Source organism: Dama dama, chromosome 3 (assembly GCF_033118175.1).
Source record: "Dama dama isolate Ldn47 chromosome 3, ASM3311817v1, whole genome shotgun sequence".
Lineage (NCBI taxonomy): Eukaryota > Metazoa > Chordata > Mammalia > Artiodactyla > Cervidae > Dama > Dama dama.
The window spans coordinates 27,672,021-27,693,329 of NC_083683.1; the positions used below are offsets into that span (position 1 = coordinate 27,672,021).

Genomic DNA, 21,309 nt, shown 5'->3' on the forward strand with positions numbered 1-21,309 from the left:
AGTATGCAGGCTTCTCATTGTGGTGGCTTCTCTTCTTGTGGAGCATGGGGCATAAGCTCTCGCTGCACGGGCTGAGGAGTTGTGGCTTGCAGGCTCTAGAGCATAGGCTCAGTAGTTTTGACACACAGCCTCAGTTGTTCTAACACATGGTCTCAGTTAATCCATGGCATGTGGAATCTCCCAGGACTAGGGATTGAACTCATGTCCCCTGCATTGGCAGGCAAATACTTAACCACTAGATCCCAGGGAAGTCCTCTGCCTCTGTTCTTGATTTCCATATTATCTACTTTGCATATAGTGGCCAGAGAGAATGTGGGATATAGTGTGTCTCATTGATTTAACAATGTCCTTTAGATTTCCACTGCCCATCACTTAAAGTCTAAACTTTACATGTTTATGTAACCTTAGAGTGGTCTCCAAGAGCTCACCTGATTGGACCTTCATCTAATTATGCTGCCTGCTTGGTTTCTATGCTGCTAGCATATTGGGCTCTCTTTCTAGTTCCTTTAGCATGCCATGCACATCCCCACTGCAGGATTTTTGTGCTTGATATTCATTTTGCATGGGTATCTTGCCTTCAGTTTTGGTCGACTTTTTTCTATCATTGAATTCTCAGCTCCAGAATCATTTGTTGACTATAAGAAAAATGCACAATGTTAGATCTGTGCGTTTGAGTTTTATTCAGAGACTTTATGAGAGTTATAACCTAGGAAATAGCTTCTCCATAGGTCTGAGGGAACTGTTGTGTGGAAGTAGGGGAGAAGCCCTAATATATGATTTAAGGCTAAGAAATACATGCAGTCAAGCATATATCTCAGTAAAAGGTCACTGTTAGTCACAAGACACAGATATATCAGTTAATGATTTTAGAATGATTTCTATGTATGGGAAAATGTAAGAATCTGGGTTCATGAAAATTCTTCCTGAGATATACACCTAACTTTCTGATGGGCTTGTTTATCCAAAGCACAGAATGCCTCATCTTGTTTTGCATCCTGAGTTCCTTTCAGGGTGCACTGTAGGTTAATAGCTGCAGTGCCTAATGACATAATCCTTGTAGAACTAAACTGTGAGCAATTATTTGTTTTATATTCTCATCTCCTTCCTTGATTACCTACTCTAAATAAAACCACTCTTTGTTTCCTCTGAGATGCAGCTGATTATTTCATTCATTTGTTTATTGAGTTGGTTGTTGTTAGGTGTGACCATTAGAGTGTAACTTCCCTACAAGGAGAAGTCTCTTTTGTCTTGTTTACTGTAAAATACCTAGTACTGAGAATAATGCTTTCCCTGTAGTAGATGGTCAATAAATATTTAGTTAATAAATAAAACTTTGTATAACAGTGTTCTCATATATCAGTGGTCCCTAATCTTTTTGGCACCAGGGACCAATTTCACAGAAGACAATTTTTTCACTGACTGGGGGTAGGGGGGTGGTTTTAGGATGATGCATGTAATTATGTATGTATTATGTACATAATGCATGTAATAAAGACATTACATTTATTGTGCACTTTATTTCTAATTAATGCTGCCCCTGATCTGGCAAGAGGTACTGGTCCGTGGCCTGGAGGTTGGGGACCCCTGCCATATGTGACTGGGGTTCTGGAGGGAGTTACCAGCAAAGGATAGAACTCGAGATGAGCTTTTGGGAGTGGGTAAGATTCAGACTCACTGGAAAGAGAAGAGGATATTTTACATGAGCAAGTCTTGCAGGGGGATAGGGGGGTGGGGACAGTATTCTGTTTGTCATTTGTAAATGTCATTCAATGATTGGGGTGTCTTGAGTTATAAATGATTCATGAAAAATTCTATCCTTTCTAGAATGATTTAATTCATTCCTATACTTGGTATAGGTATTTCCTAAAGAAAATTCTAGGTATTTATAATATTAATTGTAGAAGGTGCACATTTTTTACCCTTATCTGTTTGTCTTATTTCTCATATTTCAAGGCAAATGGCTAAAAAGATGATCTTTCCTTGGGTTGGCCGAGGCCATAAAATTATTTGTTGTCAGATAAAATATATACTCCTAGAATTACTTTTTACTATTTTTATATGAACACTTTTTTTAAGACTGTAATTTATGTATTAAGTAAAAGTTATTTTAAGAAATCATGTTAATCTTTTGTATTCAGATTATATTTATTAACTATATTAACTATCTCTAATAGTCTAGTCTTTCTCTACCAATGAAATTATTTGTTAAATTTTAATGAATTAAGCAACAGTATCCTGGTTGCTTAGCAAAGTGTACATGCATAATTGGGATCGTTTTCCTAATCATATAAAATTAATCATTTCAGGTCTTCAAATTCTGCTTTAAAAGTAGAAATAAAAGAACAAATTACATTTTCTTCAATTGATTTCTATTAGATACATGGAGTCCACATAGTTGGAACTCCACAAACCTCTAATTTACAAATTTGTTTTAAAAATTTTCATAATATTATCTTGAGATCACTGCAGTTGATGTCTTTTCCTTTCAGTCCTTCACTAATGCCTTGCTATGATTCTTTGTATCTCTGAGTTTAGCATTTCATTAAGGTTATAGTCTTCCTCTCCTACATGGTACTTTCTCCTACCATCCTTTTTCATACCAGAAGTTCTCAGCATTCTGTTCACTTTTCCTATCTTACCATATGCCAGACAAACAAGATAATTGCCAGTGACACCTTATAAATCAATAAGCAGTGATATGCTTCTAGACCTCATGATTATCTTTCTTAAGTAACAAAATACTCTTCACACAAGACAGCGATAAACATGTCTGCCCAGGAAATTTGTTTCTCTGACTCTTACCACATAACAAGTGGTTTTTAAAGTGTAATATAATTAAAATTATAAAATGAATGTGACTACTTTCATTTAGATGTATCTTTCTTTTACACCTTGAAATATGGAATAAAGAAGAATAAAGATTGTTATAAGTAGCTTTTAATGAATTAAAAAAAAAATCCATGAAGTATTGGGACTATCAGATCAGCCCACTGAAAATTTCTAAAGGCAATGCCAGTTCTGAAGGTTTTAATGAATAATTGGCTATAATGGAAGATGATTATAATGAAAGATAAACTGACATGGAACGTGACACATCATTCATTGAGTCAACAAAAATTGAAGTGCCTCCTCTATGCCAGGTGTTTATTTTTGTTGTTTTCTCTCTTGCTGGTTTTTTTTTTACTACTCCCTTGACTAACACTGACTGTCTTCCACTGATACCTGTTTAGCAGTCCTTAAAATAGTCTCTCTCCTGGGACACAAATGTGAGTTCTTTGTGAGGGAGGTGGGGGTTACCCACACTACCCGCATCCTTGACATGACAGAACCAGGTCCAGTTCTATCTTTTCCAACCCTTCTCAGTTCTTCCCTCTTGTGTTACTAGTGTTTGCTGCTCGGGTGTGTTTGCACAGAGGTCAAACTTCTTGGGTGAGGTACTGGTAAGATGGTTCAAGTCTGATCACTCTGTGTGGTCACACTTGACCCACGGGAGACTGTGGCATCTTTGTCAGGGCAAAGGTGGGTGTGCAGATTACTCTCAACTCTTCCCAGTTTCCTTTTTCTCTGATCAACCAGACACATGAGTGGGAAGCTTCCTTACCTTCCAACGAGAATGTGTCATTCTCTTCAGCAGACATCCTCCATGCATGGTTGCGATGCCCACAGGGCCCTCCTCATTTAGCTGGACTGTGGGCAGAAGCACCCTCTTTCCATCCTTTTGGCAGCCAGGAGAAAGCCATGGCATCTTCCACAGGGTCAGAGACTTGGGACTTCAGCAATGTCTGCCTTCACTTCCTCTAGTCTTCTACTTACCTGGAGTTGGGAGAATGGGCATGCATGAAATGTTACAGGACAGTTTTTGTTTTCAGGTGGACCAACAAGTAGTCTCACTCACATCTATTATGTTATGCATATATATATATATATATATATATATATATATATATATATATAAATCATGTGTTTGTATATAGTGTGTATATATATATATACACACACCTATATGTGATATTTAGAAACATTTGGAGGCTATTGGTCTTTTAGCATATAAACTCCTCTATGTTGGTTCGCTAAAGTTATTTCTATGTGAATATCACTAAGTTATCCTCAACTACCTCCAAATTACTTCTTGGTGAAGATAGGAAGCATCACAACCCCTATCTTGCAGTATTCATTTATGTGATGTGACTAGTATGGGGTTTATAACAGATCCTTTTTAAGTTATGAAAAATATGAATTTATCTCTTTCTCTAGGTATCCTATTGTATGACATCTAGAAGGGAAAAGCTATTTCAAGTAATTGTATATAGCAACAAAGCCAAAGTAGAGAATCTGACTCCAGGTATGGACTATGTGTTCCATGTGAAGACAGTTAGAGGCAAAGATTACAGCGCATCTGTAATGGAAAACGTGGCTACAAGTAAGGAAATATCATAAATGAAATTTTCACTTTATAGTTTTATGAAAACTGAAAGTATTTTGGCCCCAGAATATTAAAGCTATTTTTAAACATAAAGCTTGATAATTAAGGAATAATGATCATGATATGGTTAAGAGAAGTCTCAAAAATAAGTGAACCTCAAAAAAAGTCTTTGTCTAAATTTATTGGGAACTACATAGAGTTTTTTAATAATCTGAAGCAAACATGTATATATTTATGTATATATGTATCATGTATGCCACATATATAGAATATATGTATATATACACACATGTGCTATATAACATGTCATAACGTTATAAGTACAGTTCATTTTCTATTGACATGGGGTTTGATAAAGGAGAAAGTTTATTTTTTTCTTCCTTGATGTTTGTAAATTCATTGTAAATCAGTTTCATATTGTTTTTGAGTAGGGAGGAGTGATAGTGTATGTCACCAACAGTTCTTGTGAAAATTTGTGATGCTTACAGGATCTCCTCTCAATGGAGAACAAATGATAATGCAAGAAACAATATTACTTTGTCAGATGAACTGATTAAAAATGCAGCAATATAGAAATGCTGAAAACTTTGTAATTGGAAGAACCACATTTGAAAATACCCTTACTTCTGACCCTCACTGCCTCTCTAAGTTACTCTATTTCATCTCCATCCAATATCTAGCTATCTGTTAGGTGGTAGCTAACAAACCTGTAACTATATCATATAAGGTTACTTCTGGTTACGAACATGCAGGAGGCATAATTCTAGAGGAATGTCTATTGGAAGTGATTCATGATTTAAGGAAAGATATTTGGGAACTAGAGAGGATGTTAATGTGTCACTTAAAACTCATGTTTATATAATAGCCTATTTCTCTATTTGCAGAGCTGAGCATGTAAGACATTATACTTGAATAAATTCAAGGATTATTACATAGATTTTTAAATTATACTATTTATGTTTGCTTTATTTTTTCATATATGTGTGCAGTTTTTACTTATATATATTTATCTTTTCAATAGAACCATCCAGGATTTGTGGCTTAACCTTGAAAGATGTGAATACTTCTTCTGCACATTTAAGGTGGAATCCAACAGAGACCAATTTCACTCATTACAAGATTTATATATCAAACAGAACATTTGCAGAAGAATATCTTATCTGGGGCGTGATGACTGAGCACACAGTTACAGATCTGACTCCTGGTGGAATATATAACATCACAGTATACAGAGTGAGAGGAAGTGTTGAAGGGTCTGGCACATTTATCAGAGTCATTGCAGGTATATTTACAGATTCCTTTTGATATCTAAAAACTTCACATTTTGCATATTGTGCTGCTTAAGATAAAATTTCATTTTTTTAAATTGAAATTTTACAGTGTATAGAATATTTCAGGGGGTAAAAATACTCCTTGTATTCTAAGGATTTTGGGGATAATATACGTAAGATATAAATTAGATAACAGAGTTTTGGCACATAGTCAGTACTCAATAAATACATCTAATACTATATACAATATCACATCAAATGAGAGGTCCAGCTAGTAGAATTAAGTGGTTGATTTGGGGATCATCCATTCTCCTACAACTGTATTCTTTGTCTTTAATATTCTACTATGTACTATACATATGAAAAGGCACAGTCTTAGGGTGTGTGGAGAGGAGTAAAGATTATGAACATGGAAATACTTATAAGTCAAATTAAGAGATGAAGCAATGGAAGTATTTCAGTCTTATTGTGGTCGCACAGCAAGGGAATGATTACCTTTACTGAATGGATGGAAAAGTCTCTCCAGGGCTGCAAAAAGATAAGGAGTTTCCTAGGGGAAAAACTAGGGGGCTTGTGGGGTGTGTGCAAAGGAGGATTCGGAGAGAAGGAACAGCCTGTGCAAAATTATGGAGGTGTTAATGATATGGTGTGTTTGTGGAATTTTAAGCAATTCAACATTGTAAGGTTTTGTTTCTGTATGAGAAGAGAACAAAATCCTGTTCTGAGTAAGTTAAAGCACCATTTTTTTATATCCAAATGAAGTTGTTGCTGCTGCTGCTAAGTCGCTTCAGTCGTGTCCGACTCTGTGCGACCCCATAGACGGCAGCCCACCAGGCTCCCCTGTCCCTGGGATTCTCCAGGCAAGAACACTGGAGTGGGTTGCCATTACCTTCTCCAGTGCAGGAAAGTGAAAAGTGAAAGTGAAGTCACTCAGTCGTGTCCGACTCTTAGCGACCCCATGGACTGCAGCCTACCAGACTCCTCCGTCCATGGGATTTTCCAGGCAAGAGTACTGGAGTGGGGTGCCATTGCCTTCTCCAAAATGAAGTTGTTAAACCTATTAATATTTAAATTTTCATAAGAGAACAAGATTGCAGTAATAACTGATGAGACTACATTTAAATGATCTTTAAGGCTATGGATCTGACAGATAATCCAGAACAGACACATGATGATAACTCAGTCTGTGGACCTTTGTTATGTGGGTGTCACACTGTGTTGTGGTGCTGTAACAAATTGCCACAAACTTTGTGGCTTAAAATAACACAACTGGACTGTGTCAGAGTTCTGTAGGTCATAAGTCTGACATGGTTTCTAATCAGGCTGAAATCAAGATATTGGGAGGCTCTAGGGGAGAGTCCTTTTCTTTGATCATTCAGGTTTTTTGGAGAATTCTGTTCTTGTGGCTGTAGGACTAGGGTTACACACAGGTTAAACCTTGCTGGCTGTCAGCTGAGATCTGACCCCCGTCTAGTGAATATCTCATTCCTTGGCTTGTGACCTTCTTCCTCTGTCTTCAAAGACAATAAAACAAAATCGGATTGCACTCATGCTTCAACTCTCTTTCCATTTTTACTGTTACATCAGACTCTTCTGCCTTTTTCTTCCACTTTTAAGAGTCTTATGATTAGATTGGGCCCACCTAGATAATCTAGATTGCTCTCCTTGTTTTAAGGTTCATATTCTTAATTCCACCTGCAAAGTCTGTTTTGCCTGTAATGTAATATATTCACAAGTTCCAGGGTTTAGGTTGTGGGCGTCCTCGAAGGGGGCATTATTCTATGTATCTTGCATACTATTATTCTCCTAAATGTGATATTTGTGTGATAATGCAAATAGGCAGAGTTTGCAATTCATATACCAACCGCATTCCTGTATTTGACACTTGCTAGCTGAGTACTGGGCTTCCCTTGTAGCTCAGTCGGTAAAGAATCTGCCTGCAATGCAGGAGACCTGGGTCCGATTCCTGGGTCGGGAAGATCCCTTGGAGAAGGAAATGGCAACCCACTCCAGTATTCTTGCCTGGAGAATCCCGTGGACAGAGGAGCCTGGTAGGCTACAGTCCATGGGGTCTGAAGAGTCAGACACGACTTAGCGACTTAACTACTACTACTAGCTGAGTACTATTGGGCAAGTTACTTAGAATTCAAGTTGATGATCTCTGAGATTCCTTATGACTTTAAAATTTTTTATTACATTTTAATTTTTATATATACAATAATATAGCATGTGATGTGGATTTCCAGCATGTTCAAGTGAAAGATGTGGGCACCACATAGAATGGTGAAGAAAACACATTCATTGTTTTAGGAGTTATAACTGTATGGAAACCTTGTACAATGATATGGAATAAATGCACATTGTAGGACATTTTCTAAAAAAAAAAAGTGCATGTGTTAAATGATGTATTGAATGTCTTTTTCTTCAAGATTTTCTGATAGGTAAAGTATATAATCAAGCACATTAAAACTGGGCCCACTGTAGAAGTTTTAGTCTATGACAAGTTTTCTTAATTGCTGTACTGTTGACATTTTGGGCTGGGTGATTCTCTCTTATGGGAATCTGTCCTGTACATTTTAGGGTGTTTAGAAGCATCCCTGACCTCTACCCACTAGATACCAGTAGGGTCCTCTTAATTGTGATAATTGAGGAATAATTAATTGTGACAACCAGATATTTTTCCTAGCAATCCCCAGAAATCCACAAATTGCCAAAAATTGGCAAAAGCCCAGTAGGTCTGTGTTAAGCACCAATTAAATAGTACACTGAGCAAATGTTGAGCAAAGATATGATCAATAAAATGTTTTATTTATGAACAAGTCAAGGAGATAGTGTGGTTAGTGTGAGTGACCGGATTTGCTCACTTAGAATTTGGTCAGAGGAAAAACTGAGCAAGATAATGCCAAAACAGGAAAGTTTTGTAGAAGATATGGAATATCAGTAGCCATTTTAATGAAAGATTGAAGCACTTCATGAAATAGCAGGAACTTTGTGTCCTGGTTGGATCATGTAGTTTAGGTGAAGGTTTTTGAGAGATTAGAGGTAGGTGTTGGAGAGCAGTGATTTGGGAGGTGAGCAGATAAGAGGAAATGGAAAAGGAAGGTAACCTAGGTTTGCTGACAGACCTTGAATCCTTTCTAAAATGCTAATACGTTTAGAATTTCTTCATCTGCTATTGTTCATAAGCCACTTTGTGAGGGTTATGAGAGTGCAGTTCTCGTGGTGATTGAAACTTGAGCTCTGAAGATGTTGCTTCTGGGTCCAAGTCCTGGACCTACTATTTACCTATTTCTTTGAGACCTCAGTGAAGTTACCTACATTCTTTGTTCCTCAACTTTCTCCTTTTTAATTGGCAGTAATCATAGTATCTCCTTATGATTTGTTACGGCAGTTACATAAGACAATCAGTGAAAAAGTTTAGAACAGTGCATAGTGTGTTATAAACTTGATATGAGTTACTTCTTACTATTCTGCATGTCTGATATTTCCTCAGTCAGAAAATATATTATGCCCAAGCTATGATAAATCATTAAAAGACTTAAACGTGATATTGAAAGCTTATCATATACAGTGTCGGTACATGGGAAGTATATTAAAAGTTAATAATAATGGTGTGTTTTTAAGTCTTCACTTTTTCCTTTAAAATATCTGTCCACTGTAGGCTCTGTTTCCTTAGCACTGTTCTGATAGGCGTGTGTGACCCTTTACGGGTATCTCACGGTATGTACCGTTGTGCTCTCATTGTGTTTGCACTCTTTTAAGAATCAGAATCTCCTGAGGAGATGCCTAAGACGCTCGCTTTTCTATTTGGAATCTCTTCTTACTCTCCGTCTCAAAGGTTAATCCACCCTAGTTTGTATCAGAACTTAGTATGTGTGGTCCTTTTAACTGTTTTGAACTCTTTTCCTATGTAGACATCATAGGATCACACTTGTATTTTGTCTCAGCTTCTCAAAATGCAGCTGAAGTAATTTTACTGAAATACCAAGGGGAAGAGTTGAGAGATGCTTTAGAACTGCACTGTCCAGTAGGCAGTGATTAGCAACACATAACTACTGAGGCTTGAAAAGCGACTAGTCCAAACTCAGATGGGCTCTAAGTGTGAGCGACATAGGGGATTTCAAAGACTTAGTATGAAAAAAAATGACTACCTCATTAATAACTTCATATTGATTATATGTGAAATGATATTTTTTATATTTTGTGTTAGATAAAATATATTTTTAAAATTAACTTTACATTTTTTTTTATTTCTTTAATGTTGTTTATCTTTTTTTATTTTTTTCTATATTGTGGTGGTTTTTGCCATACATTGACATGAATCAGCCATGGATTTACATGTGTTTCCCCATCCTGATTCCCCCTCCCTCCTCCCTCTCTATCCCATCCCTCTGGGTCTTCCCAGTGCACCAGCCCCAAGCACTTGTCTCATGCATCCAACCTGGGCTGGTGGTCTGTTTCACCCTTGATAGTATACTTGTTTCAGTGCTGTTCTCTCAGGACATCCCACCCTCACCTTCTCCCACAGAGTCTAAAAGTCTGTTCTGTACATCTGTGTCTCTTTTTCTGTTTTGCATATAGGGTTATCATTACCATCTTTTAAAATTCCATATATATGCGTTTGTATACTGTATTGGTGTTTATCTTTCTGGTTTACTTCACTCTGTATAATGGGCTCCAGTTTCATCCATCTCACTAGAACAGATTCAAATGTATTCTTTTTAATGGCTGAGTAATATTCCATGGTGTATATGTACCACAACTTCCTTATCCATTCGTCTGCTGATGGGCATCTAGGTTGCTTCCATGTCCTGGCTATTATAAACAGTGCTGCGATGAACACTGGGGTGCACGTGTCTCTTTCAGATCTGGTTTCCTCAGTGTGTTTGCCCAGGAGTGGTATTGCTGGGTCATATGGCAGTTCTATTTCCAGTTTTTTAAGGAATCTCCACACTGTTCTCCATAGTGGCTGTACTAGTTTGCATTCCCACCAACAGTGTAAGAGGGTTCCCTTTTCTCCACACCCTCTCCAGCATTTATTGCTTGTAGACTTTTGGATAGCAGCCATCCTGACTGGCGTGCAATGGTACCTCATTGAGGTTTTGATTTGCATTTCTCTGATAATGAGTAATGTTGAGCATCTTTTCATGTGTTTGTTAGCCATCTGTATGTCTTCTTTGGAGAAATGTCTATTTAGTTCTTTGGCCCATTTTTTGATTGGGTCATTTATTTTTCTGGAATTGAGGTGCAGGAGTTGCTTGTATATTTTTGAGATTAATCCTTTGTCTGTTGCTTCGTTTGCTATTATTTTCTCCCATTCTGAGGGCTGTCTTTTCACCTTGCTTATAGTTTCCTTTGTAGTGCAAAAGCTTTTAAGTTTCATTAGGTCCCATTTATTTATTTTTGCTTTTATTTCCAATGTTCTGGGAGGTGGGTCATAGAGGATCTTGCTGTGATTAATGTTGGAGAGTGTTTTGCTTATGTTCTCCTCTAGGAGTTTTATAGTTTCTGTTCTTACATTTAGATCTTTAATCCATTTTGAGTTGATTTTTGTGTATGGTGTTAGAAAGTGTTCTAGTAAAAATATGGAACGCTTCACAAATTTGCGTGTCATCCTTGCGCAGGGGCCATGCTAATCTTCTCTGTATCGTCCCAATTTTAGTATATGTGCTGCCGAAGCGAGCACTGATGTTGTTTATCTTGTATTTTAATCAGATAGTACTGCTTTAGAGAAGTACAAGTCACATATTTAAACTTAAGACTAAGCTAACCTGCAATAAAGGAAGCCGTTTCATGTAAAAAAGGAATTATTTTGACAAAATGGTTTGATCACTGACATCTATTAAATTGTAGGGATTTAGGGTACTAAGGATTAATTTTTGGAAAGTTCTGGTCTAAAAAATTAACTAGGCCTAGAATTACTCTTGCTAGCCCTAATTAAATTGAACACAATGTGAGATTTTATATATATATATATATATACACACATAAAACTCAAAGATATATATGATATATAAGATATATATATTAATTAAATTGAACACAATGTGAGATATATATATAAAACTCAAAGATATATATGATATATATATATAAGATACATATATATAACTCAAAAGCTACCACACAACTTGATTTTATTGGTTAGTAACAATTGAATTGAGAGTGATATTTTTGCTTCATATTTTTCTACCTTTTCAGAGATTAAATTCCATGGAATACAAATCATGTACTTATTGTGGGATCTGTTTCATTAATTGAATCTTTCAGTTCTTATCCAGAAAGCTCCACTCGTGCAATGACTGAAGTATCACTTCCCCTCCCCTCCCTTTTCCTGAGGGCAAGCCTCCCTCCTCTCAGCTCAGAACCACAGAATCCTATTAATTGGCCTCATGCTGCCACTGTTGCCTCTCACCAGTTTATCTCCCATCTTGTGGGGTAATCTTGTAAAATTAAAAATAAGTCAGATTGACTTTCTGCTTAAAATTTTTCAATGTTTTCCATTGCATTTAGGGGAAAAAAATCTAAAATTTTATTGTGGCCTGCATGACCATCAGACGGTTCTTTCCTAAGTGGTCCCACATCTCAGGCTAGTTTTCCTCAGTCACTTTATTTTCTGTCCATTTGCAGGGCTTCTATTCACTTTGCTTTAAGAGGCTTTTACCAAACTGTCCTGAAGCTTTCAGGCCTTCCCTTTTTTATCAGATTGGAAGATATCCAGACAAATATATTCTTCCTCCTCTTGGTGAGACAGACTTCATCCTTGGCCAAGAGTTCTTCAGCGTGTAATTGTAGACCGTCCAGGAAACTGCATCCTCTCTTCCTCACCACCGTCTTAGTAAACAGCCCTTTACTTCTATATTCATTTTTCTTTCAAAGTCTCATTCCAGCTCTTTTTCTTGTTTCTTGAGTAAGACTTCTTGAATGTTAGATACTTTTTTAGGACTCTTGAAGAAATAGTATTAGCCCTCACAATCAGTAAGTGTGAGTGGTGGTTGGACTTCTGTCATGTTAAACTTTTGTCTATTTTAACATAGACCGGTGAGGAGAATAAAGGCCTTTTCTCTCAAGCATGAGAATACAGAGGACATAGATCTGTGTGCAGAATCATCCAGGAAAAATGCCAGCAGCTATGCCCAATGAAGAAATTGTGCCCATCACAAACAGGGTATTTCTCTGATCACCTTAGAAAGCACATCTTTCACCTTAGATGTGCCATATTTCTAAAGAGTTATTATGAAACTGTGGTGCTCACTGCATAGGCAGTTGGGAGGTGATGCCTAGAGAATGTTTGCTTCTTTGAGGATGTCATGTGAAAATTAATTGATCAATATTATCTTCAGTCACTGGGCTTCCCATGTGGCACTAGTGGTAAAGAACTTGCCTGCCAATTCAGGTAGAAGAGACACAGGTTCGATCCCTGGGTTGAGAAGATCCCCTGGGGGAGGGCACAGCAATCCACTCCAGTATTCTTGCCTGGGGAATCCCATGGACAGAAGAACCTGATGGGCTACAGTCCATAAGGTCACACAGAGTTGGACATGACTGAAGCGACTTAGCACGCACTAGCGAGATGGTTACATTATAACCATTAAAGGAATTTTTCAAAGGAGATAAAGAAAAAACATCCTACGCCCCCACCCCCTGCCAAATACACTAGGAAATTGCCTGTTAAGATATGTATTTTATGCAATGTGCCCTATCAATTATGTTAGGAAATGTACAATTGTTTAAATATATTGATTTTTAAATCACTTCTGGTGGAAAAGGGAGTGTTAAAATGATAAATGGAGTTCAATGACTAATTCCAGACTCCTTTCTTTTGGAAATGGTGTTAGAGTGGATCTGTATCAGGATGTTTTTCACATGCTTAGCTTCATAATCTCCCTCCCCTATATTGTTTGCCTGGAATCTGCACTAAAGATAAGAGAGTGCAAACTTGACTCACCTGCAACCAATCCAAAGAACTTTATGTGGAAAACTCCCTGCAAGTAGGTACAGGCAGCATAAACAAAACTTTGGAAATAGTGAAAGAAAAGGTAGAAAAAAATATGGTTGCAATGGCTAGGACAATTACTAGTTATTGTTTAAAAATTATCTTGTTTTCATTTCCAATATGAAAACTTTTCTTTTAAAGAAACACCTAACTAAATATTCATCAGAAATGTATCTTTTAAAATGTTTGGCATATTTCGTTATTTTTTTCAAATTATTTTCTGTTTGATAAATATCCAGGTAATTGCGTAAGTATTTTGTACCTACTTGTTTTTAAAATGATTTGATTTTTTAGTTAGAACATAAGCTTTAAAAAACAATCTGCTCAACCAACAGATTTTAGTAGATAAGGAATATCCCAGAAACAGATACATAAATTGATATATCATTTCTGTTAATTAAACTTAAAACTAGACATTTTAAAAGATATGCATGCCTAACACCAACAGAGGGTTAGCAATAATGTAAAGGCTCTGACACTTTCTAACAATGAGGTTGTTTTGAAACTTGGCCCTTAAACCATTGATTTTCCTTTTTCCTTTGAAAGTTTAGGAGGATAACTCTATTCTAAACCTCTATTTTTCAATACCAGAACCGGAAAAACCCAAGAAACTTAAAGCTTTCAATATTTCTGCACATTCTTTTTCTCTGCACTGGAGCCTACCCTCTGGCCACGTGGACAGGTTTCATGTGGATCTTGTTCCTGACAGTGGCTTTGTTACCATCAGAGATCTTGGAGGTGGAGAATATCAGGTATTGTTTTCATTATCATACTTGGCCAAGCCAACTTGTATTTTATATTTAGTCCAAATAGGAAAGTTGTTTATGAAGCTCATCCACCATGAAAACTTCCTCCTTGGAGCCTCTTTAAAAGCATGAGATGAAGACAAAAACACTGATGCTGAATTGATGAGTGTAGTTCCAGTATTGGCAGACTGTTACCTTAGCAATGCCTGTTTTTTTTTTTTTTTTTTAAGTCTACCCTGAACCTACAGCCAACCATCCAAGAGTTCATGAATAGTTTAACAAAGAAAGGGCAGAGCTATTGAGTAATCCAGGCTCATTAATTGTGCACTTGCCAGGAGGATCTGTCTTTAAATCATTAATGCAGGCAACATTTCTCTCTAGAGCCATCAATGTGATTCTACTGCCTGAAAAATGTGATAATGATGGATTTTCTTATCATTTTCCTTTTACTTTTTATTGGAACTTCAGAGACACAGGTATTTTATGAACACTGTTAAATACCAGGGCTAATCAACAGACTATAGATTTCTTAGGACTCTTCAATAATTGTGACAATGAACTAGGATTGATAGAATTACTGATTTAGTCTTTGATAATGTAGTATGTTTTGTAAGTTTTTATTGCATGTTATTTGGTAAATATTTCTTCTATAACAAATGTATATTTTTACAATAATAGGAAACACATTGTGGTAAATAGTACAAGTTATGTAGTGAAGTGCTAACTTTACTTTTTTGATTTTGATGGATTTATTGCTTTAGCTTTCCTACATTTCAGAATTTTTAACACAGTCATCTATTTTTGGTGTTTTAGGCTGATGTTTCTAATGCTGTTCCTGGTACACGGTACGACGTAACCATCTCTTCCATTTCTGCTACAACATATAGCTCACCTGTTAGTAGAACAGTGACAACAAATGTGACAAGTAAGTATATGTTTTCTATTTTCTTTCTTTTTTTTTTTTTTTTACAAAGTATTTGGACCCTTTATAAATCTATTGGATGGAACTATTTACAGTGGCAATATGTGCATTGAATGCATGAAAACAGTTGAGTAATTAAAGCAGAATGGAAACTTAGGAAAGTGATCTGTTTAGAACCTGCATTCCGCTGGGTCTTTATCTTCCTCTACTTTCAAGGAGCAAAGATAATTTTTCCATATTTGTTTGTGAAATGGATCAGAGACACTGTTAATGGTAATATTTAAATGATACAAAACCATGAAAATAAACTCACTATACTTGCTCCAAAAAAATTACTCCATTTGTAAGGCTGGTTCTTGCTTCCTTAGTGTTTGTGTATAAGCCTTGCATCAAGTGAGTGTTTCTGAAAAATGATTTGGCATTAAAACTATATTTGGCATGTAGTATTTAGTAACATTCCATTTTTCACATTCTTATAAAAGAATGTTTTTGGTATTCCCCATAGCATTTAATCATTTTTTCTCTTGGTAGCAAAGCTCTAGGGAGGATAAACTTACACTTACGAGACACTTAGTCTTTGGGAACTTTAAAAGTGTACAGTTTGTAAATATTTTTCTTACATATGTTTGTGAAAATACAATAATTGATTGACCTTATAACAACATGCATTTTTTGAAAAATAGAGCCGGGGCCTCCAGTCTTCCTGGCAGGGGAAAGAGTCGGATCTGCTGGGATTCTGCTGTCTTGGAATACACCACCTAATCCAAATGGGAGAATTATATCTTACATTGTAAAATATAAGGAAGTTTGTCCATGGATGCAGGCAACGTATACACAAGTTAGAACAAAACCAGACAGTCTGGAAGTTCTTCTTACTAATCTTAATCCTGGAACAACATATGAAATCAAGGTAATTATTTTGTAAATAATATTAAAATATTTCATTCATTTTAAAAGTGAAGGAGTTTTATCCCAACAGGTCAAGCTTTTGCAGCAAGAGATTTGAAGAATCATCATCTGAATCATGTCCTCATTGCCCATCTGGGCTTTTAAAACTTGAACAAACATTATGATCTGTGTGTGTGTGTGTGTGTGTGTGTGTGTGTGTATTTATATAATGTATCTATTTTAGAAAGCATTAGTTTAGTGACTTTAAAAAATTAAAGTTTAATAGGTTTTGTAAGCACATATATTCTACTTTTTAATCAAATTTGAAGTTAGCTTTGTAATTTTTCTCTTAATCCATTTATATTTCCATGTTATTGTAATTTTGGATAATGATTTGAAGGTTTCTAAAGAACCAGTTTCTCTAAGAACAACAAATTCAAATTGGTTCCATTCAACAAATGTTTCCTGGATGTGTATGATCTCTTTTATGTTTACAAAAAATGTATGCCTAAATATACAAAATCTAAGAACACTTTGTTAAAATTTTAAAGAAGAGCATGCGAAAAGCAGTCTTTTATATTAGTTAGGCCATGTGAAAATGTTTACAGTTAAGAGACATGTGGTGACGCTAGTGGTAGAAAAATCCGCCTGCCTATGTAGGAGACGCCAGGCGAACTGCAGTCCATGGGATCGCCGAGAGTTGGATACCACAGAGCAATACACACACACGGTATTTCCAGCGGGCAGTAAAGAATACAGGCATTCTCTCATCCCTCCCTGTTTTCAGTATAATGTCAATATGTTCTTTAGTCTTGACTCAAGAGAAAAAGCTGTGTAAATACGTGATCATACATAACTGAGATGACCATCTAAACAGAAGAAATGATAAGAAAGAGACACTTGCCTGTTTTAAAAATCTAACTGCAAGTATGCCTATTTGCAGAATCAAATATCATAATAACAGGAGAGTAGGCATACCAAGAGAATGCACCCCTCACATGACAAAAGAAAAATATAGATGCTTTTACTTATGCAGTGGTAAAAATCAAAGATTTGATGGCTCTTTCTCTGCGGAAACATGAGTTAAAGAGTAGGCAACATTTTTCTAACTGACACCTGAAAATTATTTGGCACAGATATTTTCTATCATAAGCTCATATTCAAATTAATTTATATGTTAATATATGCTATTCAAAATAATAAAGATTATCTTTTAATGTGATGTAAGAAGCTGTTACGGATAGAAAGGTAATTTAGCCAACCTCATTCTGCTTAGATCTATTTTTACAGAATTTAAATTTTTATTCCTTTGAATTCTCTTATTTCAGGACTATAGGGAAGCCCCTATTCTCTTTTTTACCCTACACTTTATTAACCACTGTTGTAACTTTTATTCTGTTCAAATATATGTTAACCATTGCAGAATTTCGAAGGGCATTTGAAATGGTATATTTGGTATCTTCAGATGTCAATATCAAATCTACATGATATGGGGAAAATCCTGTTTAGTATTTTATATTGTTATTTCATTTAGTATTCAGAATCATCTTATGACATCGATATATTGTTTCCATTTTAAAGCAAAGGAAAATAGGATAACCTTTTTATCTGAAAATTGGTAGAGCTGCAATTTAAACCAAGGCTGTCTGATTCCAGTTATGGCATTTGGAAAAGCTTAAGAGTTCTCGTTTATGACACTTTCTCTGTCTATTCTAGCATATTTGACTAGATATTTCAAGCCAAAATAGTTTCTATCTTTTAAATTCTAGAATATTTAGTCTAAATGATTACCTATTTATTTTTAAAATTTGCCTAATTAGATTGTAAACGCTAAAGTCAGACACTGTGTTTATGGTCTCATGTTCATTACAGAAATAATCATGGTGTCTTAGAATATAGTAGAAAGAAATTGAGCTTTAGAAGTAAACACAACTTCAACTGAATTCTGATTCTGCCACTTATTCCTGTGACATGGGGCAAGTTACATAACCTCTCTCAACCAGTTTTCTCATATGTAGAATATTGACAATAATTCCTTGTACTTTAATTATGTGTATAAAATAAAATGTGTAAAATCCCTAGTCAATTTCTGAGTGTACAGAAGTTGCTTAATAAATAGTAACTGAAATTGTTATTGCTACTAATAGACATTAAACTTGATTATTAATTTCTCTATCAGGAATCTGAGAAATCTGTTGATTCAGACTATGTTGCAAATATTCACTTAAGGGAAATGGAAATACTGAATAGCTCTATATTTGCTTCTGCTTTGAGATTATTGTTAGGAATTAGAGGGGAAAGTATCTTTATCATTTATCTTATGGACAAATCAAAGTTTTACTATTTCAGACTCTGTTTAATTAGAGTATAAAGCTTGAATGTAATTTTTGTGGTCTATTTTAGGTTGCTGCAGAAAACAGTGCTGGCATTGGAGTATTTAGTGACCCCTTTCTCTTCCAAACTGCAGAAAGTGGTAATTTTCCTAAATCATTTATTCTGAATTAACTTAGTTAGGAGTTTTCATCATTTAAAATAAATAGGGATATAAACAAAATATGGCACTAAAATGCATAAAATTTTCAACAGCATGGCCATTCAATTACTTTTAGAGTCTTCTTGGATAGTGAATTTATTCATTAAAATATATATTATTCTTTCTGATGGTAAAAACACTAAGTGCTATCTTAGAAAACTTAAAAATACCCCAAAATAAAAAAAAAAAACCCCAAATGAAAGTTATCCATGGCCCTGTTATATAAAAGCATACATTGCTGGCTGTTCTTTTTTCTCCTATGAGTATATGTCTTTGTGACTATATATTAGTGAAAATAGGCTTGTGCCACTTATGCAAATTTGCATCCTGCATTTTAAAATCAAATCATAAGTATTATTATGACATTAGAGTTTTGGAAATATGGATTGTAATGGTTATCATATTATTCTATACCTTGCAGTCATTACCAAACCAACTTAAGCTACCTCCATTTTCCCAGTGACTGAGAATAAAAATTTGACATCATCCTTGATTGCAATCAGTCAGTAGTACTGTATAATCTATCAAGAAATCCTGCCAGCATTATATCAAAATAGATCCTGAATCTAACCCCTGTGTTAATCACCCTTTGTAATCTATCATCATTTCTTGCCTGATCACTTGAATGCCTCTTCATTGGTTTTCCTATTTCTAGCTTAGCTGCCTATAGTGTACTCTCCCCACAAGGGTCACATCACCTTTTAAAGCAGAAGCTAGACTACCGTTCCTTCTCTCTTCCTAACATGGCTCCTGTCTCATTCAGAGCAAGAACCTGAGTCCTTCCCATGACCTACAGTGCTCTGGGTGCCCTTAACCCTCGCTGCATCATCTCTTCCTATTCTCCATCTGCCTCCATCCACTCCAGTCACACTCATCTTTCACCTTAGGGTCTTTTCTCTTGCCGTTCCTCCTGCCTAGAGTACTGCTTCACTAAATATCCACAGGGGCTTCCTCAATGGCTCAGTGGATAAAGAATCTGCCTGCATTGCAGGAGATGCAGGTTTAATCCCTGGGTCGGGAAGATTCCCTGGAGGAGGAAGATGGCAACCCACTTCGCAGAGAGTCAGACGTGACTAAACAAATATCCATAGAACTCTCTGCCCAGTTGATGCAAATCTCACTTTACCTTTCCTGACTACACCTTCTAAAATAACCCCTATTTCCTTCTATCCATCTTTATTGCCAACAAATTAATTTTTCTCCACTTGAATAGCTTGACATATAACACATTTATTTGGTTTTTATTGCATATATTAGCCTAGTAGAATATAACATTTGTGATAAAAATAAGCTGTTATGGAATGGAAGTAATTTATTTAGTTAGTAATCTGGCTGTTTACTCATAACAGCAAATAGAAGCAATAAATAGAAAAGTAGTAAATAATGGCATCTCCAATCAACAGCAAATATTTTCAGTGAAGTTTATCTTCTAGTGGGATAAGATTAAAAAAAAATGTGTTACTAAGTAACAGATTGAAGTGTTACTCACTCAGTCCTTTACAACTCTGCAACTCCATGGACTGTAGCCCACCAGGCTCCTCTGTCCATGAAATTCTCCAGGCAAGAATATTGAAGTGGGTTGCCATTCCCTTCTATAGAGGATCCTTCCAACCCAGGGATCGAACTCAAGTCTCCTGCATTGCAGGCAGATTCTTTAAACCATCTGAGCCACCAGGGAAGCCCAAGTAATAGACTAGAAAAGTGCTATAAAAAAGTTTCTATACTTTTCAGTTCAGTTCAGTCGCTCAGTTGTGTCTGACCCTTTGCGACCCCATGAACCACAGCATGCCAGGCCTCCCTGTCCATCACCAACTCCCAGAGTCCACCCAAACCCATGTCCATTGAGTCAGTGATGCCATCCAACCATCTCATCCTCTGTCATCCCCTTCTCTTCCTGCCCTCAATCTTTCCCAACATCAGGGTCTTTTCAAATGAGTCAGCTCTTCTCATCAGGTGGCGGAAGTATTGGAGTTTCAGCTTCAACATCAGTCCTTCCAATGAACACCCAGGACTTATCTCCTTTAGGATGGACTGGTTGGATCTCCTTGCAGTCCAAGGGACTCTCAAGAGTCTTCTCCAACACCACAGTTCAAAAGCATCAATTCTTCAGTGCTCAGCTTTCTTTATAGTCCAAATCTCATATCCATAGATGACCACTGGAAAAACCACAGCCTTGACTAGATGGACCTTTGTTGGCAAAGTAATGTCTCTGCTTTTTAATATGCTATCTAGGTTGGTCATAACTTTCCTTCCAAGGAGTAAGCATCTTTTAATTTCTTTGCTGCAGTCACCATCTGCAGTGATTTTGGAGCCCCCCCCAAAATAAAGTCAGCCACTGTTTCCACTGTTTCCCCATCTATTTCCCATGAAGTGATGGGGCTGGATGCCATGATCTTAGTTTTCTGAATGTTGAGCTTTAAGCCAACTTTTTCACTGTCTTCTTTCACTTTCATCAAGAGGCTCTTTAGTTCTTCTTCACTTTCTGCCGTAAGGGTGGTGTCATCTGCATATCTAAGGTTATTGATATTTC

General features: G+C 36.3%; 1 protein-coding gene and 1 non-coding gene across 2 annotated transcripts in view; one reads left to right on the top strand and one right to left on the bottom strand.

Moving 5' to 3' along the window:
• Nucleotides 1–11,273: 11,273 nt before the first annotated feature.
• LOC133049499 (U6 spliceosomal RNA) lies at nt 11,274–11,380 on the bottom strand. Its single transcript, XR_009691343.1, has one exon. It is a non-coding gene; the product is annotated as a U6 spliceosomal RNA (small nuclear RNA).
• Nucleotides 11,381–14,858: 3,478 nt separating this feature from the next.
• PTPRQ (protein tyrosine phosphatase receptor type Q) overlaps nt 14,859–21,309 on the top strand; it is a 237,221-nt gene continuing 230,770 nt past the window's right edge. The window contains exons 1-4 of the mRNA XM_061122020.1: nt 14,859–14,912; nt 15,250–15,361; nt 16,042–16,268; nt 18,650–18,719. Coding sequence (XP_060978003.1) covers nt 14,859–14,912; nt 15,250–15,361; nt 16,042–16,268; nt 18,650–18,719 — 463 coding nt within the window. The remainder of the gene's footprint in view (nt 14,913–15,249; nt 15,362–16,041; nt 16,269–18,649; nt 18,720–21,309) is intronic.